This window comes from Dermacentor andersoni, chromosome 9 (genome assembly GCF_023375885.2).
Source record: "Dermacentor andersoni chromosome 9, qqDerAnde1_hic_scaffold, whole genome shotgun sequence".
NCBI classification, from domain to species: domain Eukaryota; kingdom Metazoa; phylum Arthropoda; class Arachnida; order Ixodida; family Ixodidae; genus Dermacentor; species Dermacentor andersoni.
Window position 1 is genome coordinate 48,630,913 of NC_092822.1, and position 18,426 is coordinate 48,649,338.

At 45.5% G+C, this 18,426-nt stretch overlaps 1 protein-coding gene across 1 annotated transcript in view; it reads right to left on the reverse strand.

Annotated features, from left to right (window-relative positions):
- LOC126528013 (glycine receptor subunit alpha-2-like) overlaps positions 1-18,426 on the reverse strand; it is a 112,410-nt gene that overhangs the window by 34,659 nt on the left and 59,325 nt on the right. The window contains exons 2-4 of the mRNA XM_050175857.3: positions 4,555-4,665; positions 2,604-2,683; positions 372-439 (exon numbers count right to left, since the gene is read on the reverse strand). Coding sequence (XP_050031814.1) covers positions 372-439; positions 2,604-2,683; positions 4,555-4,616 — 210 coding nt within the window. The 5' untranslated portion in view covers positions 4,617-4,665. The remainder of the gene's footprint in view (positions 1-371; positions 440-2,603; positions 2,684-4,554; positions 4,666-18,426) is intronic.

Here is an 18,426-nt window from a genome sequence, read left to right on the forward strand (position 1 = left end):
TTCTTGTTTTCTTTTAGCAAAGCCTTAGCCTTGAGCCAACGTTCCCGCAAGGCGATTAGTGTTCGCAAGGGCTACAGCTGCTTTCCGTAGCAGTGTTAACATAGCTCGCTCTACCTCCAGGCGCAAGCAGCAAGTGTGCATACAAGAAAAGCACCAGCCTGAAGCCAGCGTTTACACCTAGGCTTTTAGCGTTTAGGAGTCGCACTTGGGAAGAGGGTGAGCGGCACAAGCGCTTCCAAGCACAGTAGCTGCCAACCTCACGAACGTCTTTTCGTCAATATGTTGGCTCCAGGTTGATGTCTCCCTTGCTCTTTCACTGTCCGCCACACCGTCTCCGTCGTCCTGTGACCCCTTAGCAACAACTGACTCACCATTGATCCTTCGTCGATGGAATCCAAGCTGAGCACCGTCACGTGGAAGCTGACTACAGTAGGCTTTCCTGCGCATGGGAGAGACAGAGTCATGTCGAGAGTGGCAATGTGGAAAACGCAAAAGGTGCGTAAAAATTGACGTTGACATAATTGATCGAAACCGCGTCGGGAAATCGTGTACTTGTCAAGCAGTCTTGGCAGAGCAAATGAAAGAAATGACAAGCACTCCTGTCATGCAAATGTGGGATTGCGAAGTATCATCTTTTTGTAAAAAAACCTGCGATAAACTGAATAATTTTTGTCATCGCTTGCAAAATCTTCCACAATGTTTTAGTAAGGCTGTGAGATGGGCGCACTTGTGACCGTGACAAAAATTCTATTTAGCACTCCCCAAACCCTGAAATGGAGGACAACCACGAGAGCATTTGAGAAGAGAATAAAACAAGTTGTCCATCGTTTCATCAGTCTTGGGCGTGGAAAGATTGTTCTTTTTAACTTCGTAGTACCTTCTGCTTTCTTGTTATTTGTAATCTATTGCAGAAGCATGCGGTTCGCCGCCGTCACCGTGAAAACAATCAGCACCAATCACCTTTGTGTGAAAGAAAAAATTGTGCTCGCATTATAGGACACAACGCTGTTGTGACTGCAAAATGTTGTACTGGTGGCTACCAAATTTTCGTCTTACAGAGAGAAATGTAATTACCGTGTTGGAATTTCGCATTCCCACAATAAAGTTCAAGGAAGCACCAAAGACAAAAATCGATCGAAGTGAATAGAAAGCGAACGAACAAGCAGAGATATACAAGGGAAGGGATTCAATTCCAAGCTTGCGAGAAAATTCTTTCTAGTAAATTTCTTGGATATAGCTATTATTCTTTTTTTTTAAAACTAACATTCGATTGTTCACCAAGCAAAAGGAGAATAAGATGGAACATAAGCATTCGCGAAGCAATCTCATGGTTGAGAATACCTCTCAATGAAAGCTTGTTTTTATTAAAGCAGCAGCAGTCGTAGTTCCGAGCTATTGTGCGGGCTATTTCCCTAGTCGCAGGATAGTGAGAAACACTATAAACACTTTAAGAAGACAGAATTATTGTACCCCAATACCCTGTAATGACGTGTTCACGGTGTCGGTGGGCCGTACCTAATAATGTACAACGAGCAACAAAATGCAGTGCCACGCAAGCGTATGAAATGCTATGAATTCAATGTCATGCAAACGGCGACATCAAATCACAGCATTTCGCAGCAATTCACGATTAGAGTTGCTAAAGTGGCGAAGCAGGCGCCCAACTTTCATTCTCGTCCGGCTACTTGAGCTACCTCTGCCACGCCCACTATAAGCGCGATAAGAAATCGCGGCAGAGGCACCAAATGCCCCATGAACCAACACCACCCAGATAGCGCAAGGCCTGTTCACTCCGATCCATGACGCCATGCTAGTGGCCCGAAATTTCCATTGCCAAGGCTGGCGTGACGAAAGCGGTGACGTCAAAATCACTGTTGCTTACTCGGGAGCACCTAGATTCCATGGCAGTCGGGCCACTAGGATGACGTCATGGATCGGAGTGAAAGGTCTTGCGCTATCTAGGTGGTGTTGTGTGAACACAGCGGCGTGAAGCCGCCGATCACAGAAGCGGCTGTTAAGAACACAGTTCTAAGATGCATGCGCCGATCTTTCGGAACAAGTGCGACACTGAACCGACACACGGAAACTTTTTTTATTGAATTATGCAGTGAACAAATGTTTTATGGTGCCGGTTGATTTGCATAAATTCTTTTGTGATGCTTTAGAATAAGGTTTCACTGTTTGCCATTTTTTTCTGTGCATATCTAAAGCTGGAAGAGCGTTTCTATCGCCATAGGGCCTTCCAATTCACAACATTAGCGCCACGTGGGCCAATGCCAGAGTCAATTGAATTTGCGTTCCATAACAGTAACACCGCGATCCTCCCACATACGCTTAGGCTCCTCCAATAATGAAAGCCTAAGATTTGAGCTTCTTATCTTTTTACTACGATGAGCAAAACGAGAACAAGGTGAAAGCTCCTGCTTTCACCTTGTTCTCGTTTTGCTCATCGCCTTGAATTTCCATCTCCCGCGTTCCCCGTGTTTTCCCTTATCGTTTTACTAGATACGCAGTTGTCAGAGGAAATTAAGTTTTTCTTATGGAAGTTCGAGTACCGTGTGAATATTGCTAAAGGGGGTAAATATAACAGCACTAAGCCTCACCGTTTTCCTTTGGAGGATCAAGGCTGTCGTACTCGGTTGGATTCTCGGGCAGAATTGATTCGAAGTCTAAAGGTTCTTGCCTGCAATGAAACAAGCCACGGTTATGGCAGGTGGATAATTACGTCAGTGAAAAAAAGAAGGATACTGCAGCTAGCAGACGAAGCACTCCCCTTTTACTTTGGGCCGTCTTTTAAATATGAACATACCATGTCAGTTCGCCACATAATACATGATTCAAAAATCTTGGCCCATTGTAAGTATCAAATTAAAGACATTTCCGCGCTTTCGAAACATAAAACAATCTTATACTACGATTCGTGATAAGGAAGCTTTTGCTCGTTTCAATACTTTTTTTTTTGTTGGAAAGCGCTTTCAGACGCATTGCTCTATGGTTAAAGAATTGACCGCGAAATTGAAACCAGACAAAAGGTTCACAGGAGGATCGACACATCAAGTCACCTGTTCCCACCCCAAATGTCTCTTACCCAAATGCCACGGGCGTTGTTCTGCCGAGATTCCACTCTTCAGACGCAATCAAAATGACACCGTGTAGAACAGTCTTCACTATTATCTATGACATCCAAGGCAGTTCGCCGTGCGGCTAATTGTGCGATGCACACAGAGACGCGAAGTACATCTGCACGTAATCACGGTTTCACCGGTAGTCGGTTCACAAGATACACCAGAAGGGGTTTGAACCCGCCACTTCGCAGCTTCGGATACATCAAGTCATCAGCAATGGGTGAGCATAGGAAGGCTAAACGTGAGACCAACGTTTGGAGAAGGGGCACTGACCAACGTATTTCCCTTTGTCCAAAGGTGCCATCGAGACTGACCCTTCCCTCAATTCTCGCTTCCCCGGCAATAAGATCGCAAAGGTAGTACTCGTTTGCTAAGGCTAGAGCCAGAAAAATTGGGGGGGGGGGGGGGGGGGGAGGTAAAGCTAAGAAGGTCGAGAGATGAGTAGACAAATTATTCTGCACTCATTAAAACGAAAGAATTGAATTTAACCTTCACACAACGGCTAGGATGGCTACAAGTGAGGCTTTCTCCAGAGCATCCAAGTAGATGAAGGAATTCAAGGTTTCCTGGTGTAAGTGTCGATCTCTACTTACACCTTTCTTCATTGCGTCTTGCATTTATTTTTGGTAAACATTTCTAAGCCACTGAAGCGAGGGAAATAGGTAGTCCAACGTCACCTTAGCCCTATCGCCATTGTTTCTAATTTCAGTTGTTATGGTTGGATGAAATATAAAACTGTTATTTCTAACGGCACTGAACAATCATAACGGCGAGGTGGATATGGTCGACTATGGTCTAGTTTCTTGCCAAGGGTCAGTGTAGGCAACGCCACTCGCATTAAAAGCAAACGAGTTACCTCTTATAAATGAAGAGCGCGTTTGATTGGGCTTTTCAAACAACGCTGTGGTTTAGTGCCCGATGCATGCGTAGGCGGTTGGGTAAATGTGATGTTATGAGCCTGTTATAAAAACAGATTGGAATAGGTTGCACGCTATAAGGACCAACGTGTCCCACTCTACCGTCACATGAGATTTTGTTTTCTTGTTTTGCAACAATCTGTTTCCTTTGCAACAACCAACACAGATTCTGATGTGCCTTAATTCAGTGAAGACGTTGTAATTATCAGTTGTCACAAATCATGCAATGATACGTGAAACATTTATGACGCAGCAGGCAATTTGACTGTAATGCGCAAGACCCGGGGTCATAAAAGCCAACAGATCCTTAGCAAAGGGCCGGCTTTAGCGACAATGACAAGAAGCAAACAATAACGGCGGTAGAAACATAATTTATACACTGATCTTCGGCAGACGCTAAAAGCAGTATGCAGCAAGGCTCAATGCATGAAGCCTTTATCTTTCACAGTGTGAAATATGCATTTAATTCTTAAGAAAGAGGCATAGAAAAAAAAAACGAGAGCAAAACCTACCTGGTTAGTTCCATGCTGAGGCAGAGCATACATTGGAGCAGGGCGGCACGCAAGCATCTCATAGCGATGCTAACCGCTGACCGGTTCCATTGGCCCCACAACTGCGGCGCTCTGGACACACAAGGTGTGAAGCATAATGATAAGAATCTTTTAACTAGTGCGATAAAAAAAAATTGCACTCTAAAGAGTGTGCTGTCTATAACTCACACCGTTAAACTCACTACGAACGTCAGGGTGTAAGCTATAGTTCAAATGTTCTTGCATTACGAAGCCTTAATGGCGAAAATCTGTTTACAGTGCAATGATTCGTGGACAAAAGAAAATTATTTGCTCTCATTTTCAATCAGAATGGATAGCGGCAAAGCCTGTTTTATTATCACCTTCGCCCTCTCAAATAACGATGCAGTAAAGAAAATATACATTGGGGCGTTTTACTTTTCAAAACCCCGATCCACTTACGAGGTATGTCGTGTAGTGGCGCACTCAGGTTTAATTTCGAACACGTTGGTTTCTTTAAAGTGCACCTAAATTTTGTGCGGCAGACGAGGCAGGGATTGAACCCACGACCTCGAGGTCAGCAGAGCAACGTAATAGCCACTAAGCAGCTTGTACAGTGCACTCTCAATAAATGTGTCAAAGTAAAAACATTTTATTCCAAGATGCTTCCGACTACAGCGAAAGAAGCAAAGATGGAGGGAAGATCTTTTTTTTTTTCACTTCATAGTGAGTCCTCCTAATTACATAATATAAAATTGGACATACAGTACAGTCAATAATGTCGCATTTAATTAAATTAAAAATATGTAAATCACCGGCAGCCCAAACCACACGTAAAAAGGTTAATTGTGTGCGGAAGGCATAACGAGGAACGAAAAAAAAGCAACTACCCCTTCACCGTTACTTGTGGCATGCGGCACGTCAAACAACCCGTAAAACATAGCATCGTGTCTTTATTAAAGTGGTCACGTGAAGCAGCTCTCAAACGTCTGCAGTGAACTAGAGTCACATTCGGTAAGCAGTGGGTTCAAGAGTCCCCTGCTCAGGTTGCATTCTTATTTGCTAGCCGCTACTGGACACAATTGGCTAAAAAATATTAGTACCCAGAAATGTGGACATCATGACTGAAAGGCTAAATAATATTATCTGGCGTGATAACACATACAAATTTTAAAGAAACACAAAAGAGAGGAAGGATCAGGTTACAAAGACAGAACTCCTGTGCCTACTTTTCAAGGAGGCGATGGTGTTGGTGTCGCGGTGATGCAATTATTCCGAGTTCTAGCTTGCCCGTGAAAGTATGACACTTTTGCAGAACGCCGGGTTACCGATGACGTAAATGGTAGCAACAAAATGCTGGTAGCGACACCTCGTGACAATGAGTTTAACCAGAGACCTCACAAAGCTAATCCTGCCAGTGGCTCACTATATTCTACTTAACTGACAGTGTAAAACTTTGGTAGGGACATTATCGTTACCGTGCCATCGTTTTATTATGTTCCTTCGCTGAGAACATCGCGCCACACGAAAACTTTTCAAACGCATTGTAGTTGCACAAAGTGTGATAAGATGTCCCTACCAGAGGTGCCACTACTGTCCACGGCTCGGTAAACTGGTATTCCGTTAAGAGTAATAAGCTTACGGACAATCTTAAAACTCCTTGCTATTGTGTATCTGGCTACACTGGACTCTCACCGTTGATTAGATTACCACCGATGACATTTGCTGGTATACTATAAAATCACATTGTCTACTATGTGAGCTTAAATTGAAATGCAAGCTAGTCGAAAATGACTACCATGCTACGTTGCGTTTGCATAATCGCCTGTGTTTGCAACATTGATCAATTGCAGGCTACAATTTGAATACGTTTGAGGCTACGCAATGCCTAGAACCACGGAGGGATTACCTGCCGCAGTTCATTGCAACAAAGCGTAGCAGCAGGCCCGATGTGTGGTTTCTTGCTCTTATTTGAACTTATGCTGACCGTACATGGTTAAAAGCATTAAAGGAAACACCTCTTAGGTCTCGTCTGTGTATTGTCTGTTCCCAATTAATTGTATATAAAGAATAATAAACTGAAACTGAAAGCCTGTTCTGTCGTAATTTCGATCGCAAAGCCGTCGCTATGGCCGAAACTTCTGTTGTATAAAGTGACACCAATTTCAGTAGTGGCCCCCTGCCTCCCGGTCGTCTCAGCAAAGCCAATCCCAAATGTCGCAGCAGAGTTCTTTCCCTCGTAAACATATATAATATATTGGTGCTACGGCAAGAGCAGTCCCTTCGCGTCAACACAAAATTTTGTTCCTTTTGCGAGACGACAGGCATTCTACAGAAATCAACTCAACAAAGATTCACATTTTGTTCGTGAAGTTTAATGGTTTATAAAACAGATGCCTTTACGATACCTCTGAATATATGAAAAGGAGGGACAGCCGCCCAGATGGCGTCACGACTTATTAGTGCAAAAAGAAAAGGCCGCGATTTAAAGCCGTAGAAACAGGCGCGTCGTTGGCAGTGTAAATGAAAATTACACTTTTAAATTGTCACAGAAAGTCGCAAAAGGCAAAAGAAAGACTCGCGAAATGTTAGTGAAATCTTGGCGCGTGGAGACTGGTGAAATGAGAACGCTGTACACTTAACGTTGGCTGTTATCAAGTGCCGCATAGTTACCGTTTAAAATCCTAGTTCTCGCATTACATATGCAGTTGCGCTTTATTCTATATACGCGTAGTGTTAAGTAAGAAAATGTCCACGCCAACATGAGGCACCAAGTTCGCGGTATCGAGTGGAACGGCAGAGCCGTGTCATCTCTCACTGCATGGCGACTCAGATGAGCGCTTTTGTATACGCGTGCCAATTTAGGAGCGAGTACTCCGAGATCTGTCGTCCCTCTGCGAGAAACTAAATGCCATTGGTATAACCGTGCCATAGATGGGGGGAACAGCACTAGAAGGTAGGTCTGTTGGATATAGAAAACGCACATAACACAAACGAAAAAAAAAAGTGCAGCAGGTGCTGTTTGTGGTGCGCCAGGGTGCACCCACTTGGTGCAAGGTTCGAGGGTGCACTGTACCGGGGCTACACCTTGCCTTGCAACCCTCGCAATTGAGGACAGGAGTGCAGGGGGCGCTACTGTACACCTCGGGCAATCGAGAGCCTAGGTGCAGAGCTAAGGGTGCACTACTATACGGTGTGGCTAAATAAAAAAAAAGTAAGGAAAAGCTTTGGCTTGTATATATGACCAAAGCAGTTGGACACGAAACCAGGTAATCACGTAGCTAATATTATAGAAATAATAAAAAATAACGTACAGCGCAAAGGACAAGGACAGCGATAGACGACATACACAGCGCTGTATGTCGCATATACAGCGCTGTGTATGTCGTCTATCGCTGTCCTTGTCCTTTGCGCTGTACGTTATTTTTGATCATGAATTACCAACTAGCCTAAGTAACCACCCTAATTATAGAAATCAGTATTAAAAGAAACACACATAAAACCGCCAAACGTCGGCCTTGATAAACGAAATAATTCTTTCTTATAGCTAGACCCGCACTTCTCTCGTGTTTCACATAAATAATGGCGCATATAATCGTTATCGCGCTCAGGTATCACTGCTGCCAGCGCGCTTCAACGTAGGACTCTAGATCCTCACGGCATATTGAAAAAAATTCTGATAGGAATTTTCTACCTTTCTACTGCGTTTTCCGCGTTACCACTGTATAATTGGATACTTATCGGTAAGCTTTTCATTGCACTGAAGAAAAGGAAGAACAAAGCATTGGGTACCATAAAAATTTATTGTTTAACATGGAAAAGACGCGCAAAAAAAAAAGAAAAACAGTCGGGAACACGTTCACCTGTGTTTATAAACAAGCTTTCATGATTGATCAGAGCGTACACAAACACATATCGGCCAATCACAGTGTCGAAATAATTTAGGGAAGGCTGCCAGCTAATGGCTGCGAACAAGTAATTTTCTTTATTTCGAAATTTGCTTTATTTTGCTATCGAAAATAAGAAATATTTATTGGATTGTTTCAGTGGGTAAACAGCGTGACACAGCTGTTCTCTGCGTATTGCGAGTCATAAGTTTAGGGGCGGTGACAAGATTTCTCGATATATTCGCATCAAAGAACAAACTCTGCTCTTTACGGGCCTTTTTAAAACTTGAAGCGTGTGCTATACGTGGAAGAACAATTAGGCGTCTTAGTTCTAGACTAATTGAATACAGAATATTTTATAGTTCAGAATAGAAAGACACCAGGCTGAAATCGTTAGCGTGACAAGAACGGGCAGGAGCAAAAAGAAAAAAGGAAAGAAAAGAAATAAATGGACGAACAGGTCTAAACAAACACCAGAAACTGGTACAGCAACATAGCGGCGAGCTCCTTCCTCTTTTCATCACACACAGGCACGCACGCCCCCACCCACCCATGCAAATAAAGACACACATATGAGCACACACAAACGCACACACAACACACACATAGAGAGACACGAAAATAAAAAAAAACTATCCAGTGAAACAGCATAAGGCAAAATACAGTAGACAAGGGTTTCTTCACACGTACTGCAAAGCCATACACGTGTAGAAGACGAGTAATCGATTCTGAAATGTACAATACAAAATGGTCGACGTGCATGGGGCAGGACGCAAACAATCCATGGGCATGCTGTTGCCAAAAAAAAACTAGCGTATGCATGGCGTGTGAGTCAGGATCTCCGTACAAATTTTCCACTACGGAAAGGACGTTTGTGGAGCGGCCGTATTTGTTGAACAACTGTCTTTCCTGCTATGCGTTAGCGTAAAGCTTTACAACCTTTTGTTGCAAGCGCAATAACGTAGGCAGCCCTCCAAAGTCGTTTGTTAATAAGCGCTGGCGGGGGCGCCTGATCAAGTCGCTTCGACTACATTACTTATTCCATTGCGGTGACGCGAATGGGAGTTTCGTCGTTAAGGATCTCACGTGTCTTACTTTATTTTTTCGCAGCATTGTTAATCTCGTGCTTGGATTGGTCGAAGCCGGTTACCCACGCCACTGTTGTGCCGTAGTCGGAACGTGCACATTGCAATGTTTAGACGGTTGAGGTCATGGCGCGGCTCATGGTGGTGGCGTGGTCGAGCCTGGCCTCCCACAATAACCAGTATTTCTCTGTGCGACAATACTTGACGAACGAACAGACAGAGGGAGAAAGAGGAAAGGTGCGGAGTTCCAACAGATGCGCGCCCAGTTTGTTACGCTATGCAGGGGAAGGGGATTAAAGAAGAAAAACACCTTCTACCCGGGCCGTGGCAGAGCGAACACGTGGGACAGTCCACTAAAGTCAACGTCACAAGCTGCCCACACTGCGATTAAAGCCTGCGGTGCAGGAGACCCATAGTTCAAGAATATTGGACTCGGAAAACGGTGTACCGACCATCGAGCCTGTTTAGCCAAAACGAAAAAGTATATATATATATATATATATATATATATATATATATATCGTGTTCGACGGTATAACGACGACACTAGCTCTAAACGGACTCGATTGCCTCTTTATAGTTGTGAGAGTCAGATATGGAAGGCTGCGCCATTCCTCTAAGGGAGGAGCAAGCCTTCGTAAAAGCCACCGCTATGCAGAGGCAGGAGAGTAAGCCTGCACAATAGCGGGAAAGGCGCAATGGCTTTTGCGGCTTCATGTAAGCGTCGAGAATGAGGCGACGGTTCGAGAACAATCGGCGTGTTCGAAGAAATTTGCCTCTTGGTGTTAGCAAGCAAACTAATACCTTTCCCAGCGTAGGTTCTCGACAAGGGCCTGTGAACTGTCTGGGTTGTTTCAAACAAGTGAATATCTAGCTTCGACACGTTCTCTATACACACGATGCTCGTATGCGCGTTTTTGTGGGCAGTGTACTAACAACGCTCTTAGACACACTAAGAAGATTGCAGACTAACACATGCCTTCGTCCTCTCTCTTATGGTCGTCCACTAGCCTTCTAATTGGTTTGTTTTATTATATTGGCGAGTACGCTCCACTTCACTCCCGAGTACGCGCTTACAGCAGCGCGCTTTATATCCAACCGTGTCATGGTTAGTGCTTTATAAACATGCCGCCGGCTGCATCTAGAACCGTTCGCGTTTACGAAGTCATTAATATTGATTGCGTGGCAGATAGACGCTCGCAGTGGATCGCGCTTGTGCTTTAAATATTCATATGATGCGTTACGAGAGTGGTTATGCTAAAATCGATACTGCTGCACGTACCATACCCCTGCGCTGCTCATACTAGATTTGATGTATAGCTGGATATTGCTCACGTCCTTAATCAAGTAAAAAAAAAATCAATGGTGAGGCGGACAAAATTTGATCCGAGAAGTTTGAGAATAAAAAATAAAGTCGCCTTTTCGCCCGGAATGCAAATCATCGATAGAGATGGCAAAGTGTTTGGCTCTTACACGAAGTATGGTTAAGAGTTTTGCGGGCGGTGAAATTTGCCTTACTAAATAAAGTGGGGTTTCTCGCACACAATCGCACACGTGGATGCGTTTCCTTCGATGACCACGAGCACTAGTAATCACAGCGCTGGCGTTATGACGAACGCCGAATGAGGGGAGGGAAGGTGCTTGTACAAAAGCGATCATTCCGTGCTGCTCCTCGCTTTCTCATCCCAATTGTTCTGCGCCTCCTGCACCGAGCAGATCACGTGGCCTCCAGCAGCGGGCGTAGGGTGAAAACCGCACGCATCGTGTCGATACAGACCTTTGGGCTTGCAACCTCACATGCCCGCCCTCCGCCCTGGCACCCGACGCGGCGTTGCCCCGCGATCACGTGACCGCAAATCCTGTCGGTCTCTACGACTGCCACGACGAGAAGGCACGGAGTGCATGAGAACCCTCGACGCTGTAGGAGAGCGATCAAAGCGAACAAGCTGAACGCAAGGCGCTCTCTCTTTCAACGAACCGAAGGAAGCGTTTCTCGCGAGAGCTGTCTCGAGCACTCCAAAACGACCAGCCGAAGATTCCATAAAAATACAGGTATGTAAACGTACCACGGTGCAAGATAGTTTACACAAGCCTAGTTTTTACTGCTAGAAGATTCGCACCTTGCAGACTTTTTTTTTTTTTGTAGTGCCTGAGAAATTTACATTGTCAAGAACGCCTGCCGTTCTCGCATCAGGGGTATCGACGGTGCGTAGGGCGGCTTTCTTGATTGCGACGAGACCATACCGCTTGTCTTCTACTTCCCACCGTTTTATGTTAAAAAATACACCTTGTCTGATACTTCATGCCCACTTAACGAGAGACCGTGCGCAGAAGAAAACATATTGGGACCTTGGACTCGGCCGTCATCTGCACAGACAGCCAGCAGAGCCCTGTTGCAGTTTTGTAAAGACGGCTGGGCTATGTGACTTCCTTTGAATATGAAGAACGCTGTGGTGGGCGTGCGCATAACGTTTCATTCCGTTACATGCATGTTGTTTTTTTTTCTTTCCTGCCATCTTTCTCCTTTATGATCTCAAACTGGGTACAACCGAAATAACATCCCCGTCTTTAGTTTACATTGTTTCACTCTCCTTGGAAAATTGTTGATGTGCAGGTGAAAGTATGAACATTCCCCGCAGATTAAAAAAAGAAAGTTACTGGGGTTCTACGTTCCAAAATCACCGCCCCTTCCAGTCCGTGAAGATGGTCGAACAGCGAAGCTGTATTAGATACACCGAATCTCGGGCGCGCACTTCGGGTTCGGCCTCCAGGCGATGCCGTTTTAACTTATCATCTCTGGCGCGCAGCTTCGGGTCAGCCCTATAACGACGAGCCGGTTCACGAGCCAACTTTCGCTGACGCTCGCGGTAGGCAGCTTCTTCTTCCTCAAGAGTACGCACTACTCGTGGTCTTCCCAAGTTGTAGCTGGGACGGAATGTGCGGGACCACTAATCCAGAGCTCTGTATATAAGGCGCAAGGCTAACCACTGGAGATGCGGGCGCTGCAATCGTTTTGACGATTGGTTGCATTGACTTGACGATTGACGTGGCTGCCGGCACTTCTTGCGCCAGCATGAAGTGTCGGCCTCCACGCGCTCCTAGTATCGCGTTTCAATCGCTGGGCGCTGTTCGTTGGCCGCAAACCGCCAGCATAACATTTGTTTCTTTCGCGAGGGAATCAATCGTCGTTAAATTGCATGCCAATCTGTCTCGGTCGCCGAACATGCACCGTGTGACAACTGTATAAGATTCGCGTAGGGAGAAAGGGGTCGCCCAACCCCTTTCCCCCTGTTGAAGTCTTCTTTTTCTTTCCCGCTGGGTCACATGGGCCCTTTTAGGGAAGTCCGACAACTACGGCTCAGGGTCCGCATAAACAGCTTCGCTGTAAACAAAAAACACGCACACATTCTGATTATGAGGCACGCCGTAGTGCGGAGGTCCCGGATTAATTTTGACCATCAGAGGTTCTTCAATGCACACCTAAATCTAAGTAAACGATGGCTTTTGCATTTCGTCCCAGCCGAAATACGGCCGCGAAGACTGGGATTGTACCCGCAACCTCGAGCTGAGCAGCGAAACGTCGTAGCCACAAGGCTACCACGCCTGCAGATAAATAGAGGCGCCTGCACTTTGCAAGGGCCAGAAAAAAAAAAAGAAATGTCTTGCTACACGTTAGGTCACTCGGAAGCCTATTACATGGACGCCATCAAGTGCGGTAATGTCATCGTCCTGAACACAAGGTTTGCTGCAACAGCCGATAAAAAACAGAGAATCTCACTGTTCGCTGAAAACCAGCAGATTGGAATGTATGCCAGACCTGAGTGGAGGTTTCTCTGCGCTCAGGTGGCGATAATAGACATATATAGATGCTGGCAAAATATACAGCTGTAGCTCCAGCCACACACACCCGAACGCAACTGAGTGGGGCGCCATCCGTTAATCGTGTGTCTAACTGAATTAACTTTTCTTGCTCGTTCAGCTGCCACGTTTTCTTTTTTCTCCTTTAGCTCTCGTAAGGACGGCTACCATCTCGCTAGACTGTCGGAGGTTCTTTCTTGCGGATCGTTTGCTCGTGCGCTTGCTATGGTCATCGACATACATTCGGGGCACTGGTGAACCTAGAACGCGAAGAACGCGAAAAAGTGATCATTTGGCACAGGCGCCGGCGCTCGTCATAGCCACCAGATGCTTCATTATTCGTCTCTGAAGATGAGCGCCACCACATAAGGATGTCGTCGGACCGAGAGACGGAGTCATATCGTGAAATTTTGGAAACATATCTGTCAAACAACGTCAATAGGCGCAAATGACTTTATTTCTTTTCTTTTTTGCACAAACAGAGAAAACTTTTCGGGAAACCAAGCAAGCGTATTGAACTTTAGGAGTCCCGCCAGCATGGTTACAAGAGTAACGATAAATGAAATCACCCATGAAATCACTCGACTCTTTCAATGCGCTGTAAAAAGCCGCTGATCAATTTCTGAGCATGGTACCCGTGAGGCTCCATTAAAATGTTCCGATTCAGTCTGCGTACCTACGGAAAATGAATTAGGGGCTCTCTATGCCATGCACGAGATATCGTTATTTTTTCTGTTGCGTCGAACGTCACACTCGCAAAATATAATTTGCCCGCTGAGGGTTACAGCGACACCAAGTGGAAACTGCATGGAGGCAAAACTGGGAAAGACATTTGTCGGTAAGGGCAGTCTCCCTTTGGCGATCGCCTTCGCTAGTAATGTATGTGATACCACGATAAGTTGGTGCTTTCATGAACAGTACTATATATATCGTAATGCTGTTTTGGCAATATTGGACTTGGCCTTAAGTCAGTTAATAGAACGCTTCATTTCTCTTACTGTGAGTCCTAAACATTTCAGTGGCGAACAGTAATTTGGTATTGCGAAAACTTTTCATCGTGGTAGATGAGAATAATAGAACATGACGGCATCCGCGTCTGGCACACGTAACATCATCTTTAGGCAAGAGTTCAACTAAAGGAAGATAACTGGCGCAGCCATCGCGTTCATCTCGGTTTTTCTTTTCAATTTGGTGCCAGAAATCGTGTGTGTGACTGCGGTGGGACTGCGGCTGAGACTGAGGCCAGAACTGCTACTCCATGCATCGACGTGGATGCAGGCGTCATCTGGAGGTACGCTAGGTAGGAGCATCTTCCATTTACTTCGGCTCCGTTCAGACGTTTTCCTTCAGCACGATGGCACAAGGTTGTTAGCAAGGCTGGAATGTCCACAGAGCAACAGAGCTTCGCGAGAAACATCGCGTCAGCCCAGCCCTAGAAGCAGCCAATCGTACCACATTTGCACGATTCTAACGCGCATGTTATGTATTTATTTATTTTTTTACAGCAAAGTTGTCAAGTGCTACTTTCCCCACAATGTGCCCGCGTGTAGAAAAAAATCCCAAAGATAGTGCAATGCTGGGCCGACCCGCGGTGGAGGTGCAGTTCGCCATTAAGGGGCCCCCATACACAGCTTCGCTGGTCATCCTTCTTCACAGAGTGGAAGGTCACTTAGTTTTCGAAAAAAAAGGTGCGTTCAAATTCACCTGCGCATTACAATCATAGCTATTTCCACTGAAAATAAAAAAAGAATGCAGATACTCACTAAAAAAAAAGAAGCTCATTGCAAGGTAGCTAGCCACTCTGCCATCGAACAGACGTTGTTGTTTTAAGCCTTGATTTGCGGTCGCCATTTTCCACATTGCTGTACGCCCGTTGCAGCGCTTATGCTCAACCGCCTTTTGTGGATGTAGTGCAGTGGCAGAATGAAAAAAAAAAAAAAGACGTTTTCATTACGAGGTAACCTTGAAGCGTAAGGCGATCCTTCTGGCAGAAGAACAGGCTAATCAAGCAGGGTTGAAAATTAAAATAAATTTTGGAATTTCACGTGCCAAAACCGCTTTCTGATTATGAGGCACCCCGTAGTGGAGGGCTACGGAAATTTCTGAGACCTGGGGTTTTTTAACGTGCACCTAAATCTAAGTACACTGGTGTTTTCGACCCCATGGCAATGCGGCTGCCGTGACCGGAATTCGATCCCGCGACCTCGTGCGCTGCACCCCAACACCATAGCCATTGAGCAACCACGGCGGGTACCAGGCAGGGTCACCTGTGTTAGGCGTTCCCGAGACATGAGTCAGCAATTGGCAGCGGCAAAGTAACTTTTAATACGTTATATAGAACTGAAGGTGACTTTCTGTGATCGGCAGACAGCGAAAAGTAGGTGTCGTCGGACTTCCACAACGACTAGCCCCTATGATTCAGCCGTGTGCGTGTCTGTGTGCTTTTGTATGTTACATAAGATCGTTTCAACACTTTACATGTCGACTCAGGTTTCGTTACTTGGTGTGCGCACCAAGTTCGGCACCAAGTTACTTTTTTTTATATTTGAGGGGTAAAATATCTGCGCGTTACTTTCGAGGGCGTGATAGAATCATGCAGATACGGTATGCCCAATTATCCACGAGATTTTCACTTCGGTGATAACTTTGAGGCTCGCAAGTTCAGGAGGAAGAAGTTGTGCCACGATATCTGCGCTGTATAGGTATAGCCATCGAAGTGACTATGACATTGAATCTGGGTGTGTCACAGCACAATAAAAATGACGATTTCCAGGATCGCAACTCTGGAATGAAGAGATTTGTGACAAGTACCCATCAAAAGGAACGATGATGGAATATACCTGTGTTATGCCTACAGATACACGATGGCATTCACCATACGAAGACATTAATGACTGCAAAGGATTCCCCACAGCGCTTGATTCAATTTTTACCGTTGATGTGACCCCTAAAGGAACCGAAAATCAAGATATCAAGATTCTACATTGCTCTCGTGGAATATTACGTATAGAGACTCGAAGGTTGATTATGGAGACCAATCGCCATACCCAAAATATCTGCACTCACCAACGGCTAACCAGCTTTACAGTCAGAAGAGGCCGCTCTTATCTACATAGACAAACGGACTTGGCATGAGCCAGATATTGACCTACTCGAGATCGATATAGAAAAACCCAATAAGTTCAGGCTGGAGATTTGTTACGCAAAAGCTGTATTGTAAATGTGTATGAAAGATATGCCGTGCACTACAGCAGTTGTCTCTAGAAGTCCCTCAATGTGCGTTAATAGTTACGAAACGCCGGCAAGCGTAACTGAATTCAGAAGTAACAGCACTCCTACGGAGATCATGGCGGCTCCGTCAGATAAGGTGACTTCAGCGCCCGCATTCAGAAAGGACCTGATTGTAAGTGCTACGGACACACTGTGATCAGATTAGCGTAATTTGAGGGAGCGCGGGAGACAAGACTCATTTCCATGTTCATTGACCCACGACTGCGTTGAATGCTGTGAAGATATTTACGGTGGTTTTCTGACGGTCATCGAGGAGCCAGTTATTCCTGCGAATTTACCGAATAGTCCATGTAATGCATAAAAAAGGGGAATCGAAAAAGAAAAAAAAAATCAAATGGGACGCCTCTGCAAGAGGCCGACAAGATAAAAACGAATTACGTTTCTTTGGCCACTAGCGAAGAAGCTCCAGAAAGTCTCCAAGCTTACTTCTGCAAGAACGAGAGGAACAATGCCCAAAAGAAGATTCGATATCAATCGTTTCGGATATGCTAGGCGCGAAAGCTGTGCGTAAGGCGTGGAGAATGTTTTCCCGAAGAAGCGAAGAAAAGCCGGACCGAATCGACAACAGAACATGCATGCGCAAGAGAAAGAACGTTTGAATTGAATTGACACAAGAGGACACTTATTAGGTGAAAAAGAAAACAACAACCAAAAGAAGACAAGACCTCGGAAGAAATTCTTAGAGCTGTGATAGCAGGCCGAGAATGAATGGTGCACCGGTAGACCGCCTCCCTCTGAAGGGGTCCCATAATTTCATCAGAAAGATCGGAAACGCCACTGAAAGAGAAAAAGTTCTCTCCAACATCAGGACAGCTTCGAGATGGACAGTTTCGACTGCACTGGGCCTATCTTCAACATTCGTGGAGGAGGCCCAGTAGAAGAGCGCGCAGAAGTCGACGATTGCATGTGCGCCACTGATTCACGAACCTGGAGCGGTAGGCCGGCAGGGTTTAAAGCTACATGTTCACCATGGACCGACGTGTCTGTGGCTTTAAACGAGCAGAAACCTCTCCCACATGGATGTCCTTGTATAACAGCAGAGAACAGCAGAGAAACTGTGGTGCGTATAGTAAGAGAGAATCCCGTCTGACTCCTGCAATTTAACAGCGGAGATGAAGCATCAGGAGGAGAGGCACCGCAACAAACGATCGCTGATTGACCGCAACGTGGTCGACTCTTGAACCTTGAGGGCAACGTTATATTTTCTAGGCACTATAACAACGTTGAGGTTGCCGTTGGCCAGTCTGATCTACTTAAATCGCTCGTTTAGCAGCTCCCGCCAGATACGTCGATATTCGAACTTTTTTTCTATTTGTGGTAACTCGAGGTTTTGGTGAATCGTCGCACTGCGTGCAGTGATCCCACAATTTTTGGCACCTGAAGCCTGGGCAGTATGACTGACCAGTGACGCGGTTCTCTACGCTGCAAAATAATTTACGCGTTTACAGTAAATAATGGTGTAAATAAGTGTATAATTAGCACATTTGCACCCTTTTTGAATGCAAGGGTGTGAATTGTGTACAAACTTACACCCCTATTCACCTTTAAGCGTGTAAGTTATTTTACAGTGTAACCTGGGGGCCTTGAGACACCAGCAAGCTTGCCGTTACAACTCTGGCTGGTAGTAATCGAACTGTCCCTGGTAGTTTGACTGTTCCCTAGTAGACGGTTCGCTGAGCTTGGCAGACTGCTGCCGCCCGTTCCAAGACGAACTGGTCATGAGAGATAACATAAAGCTTCCCACACGCTGCAGT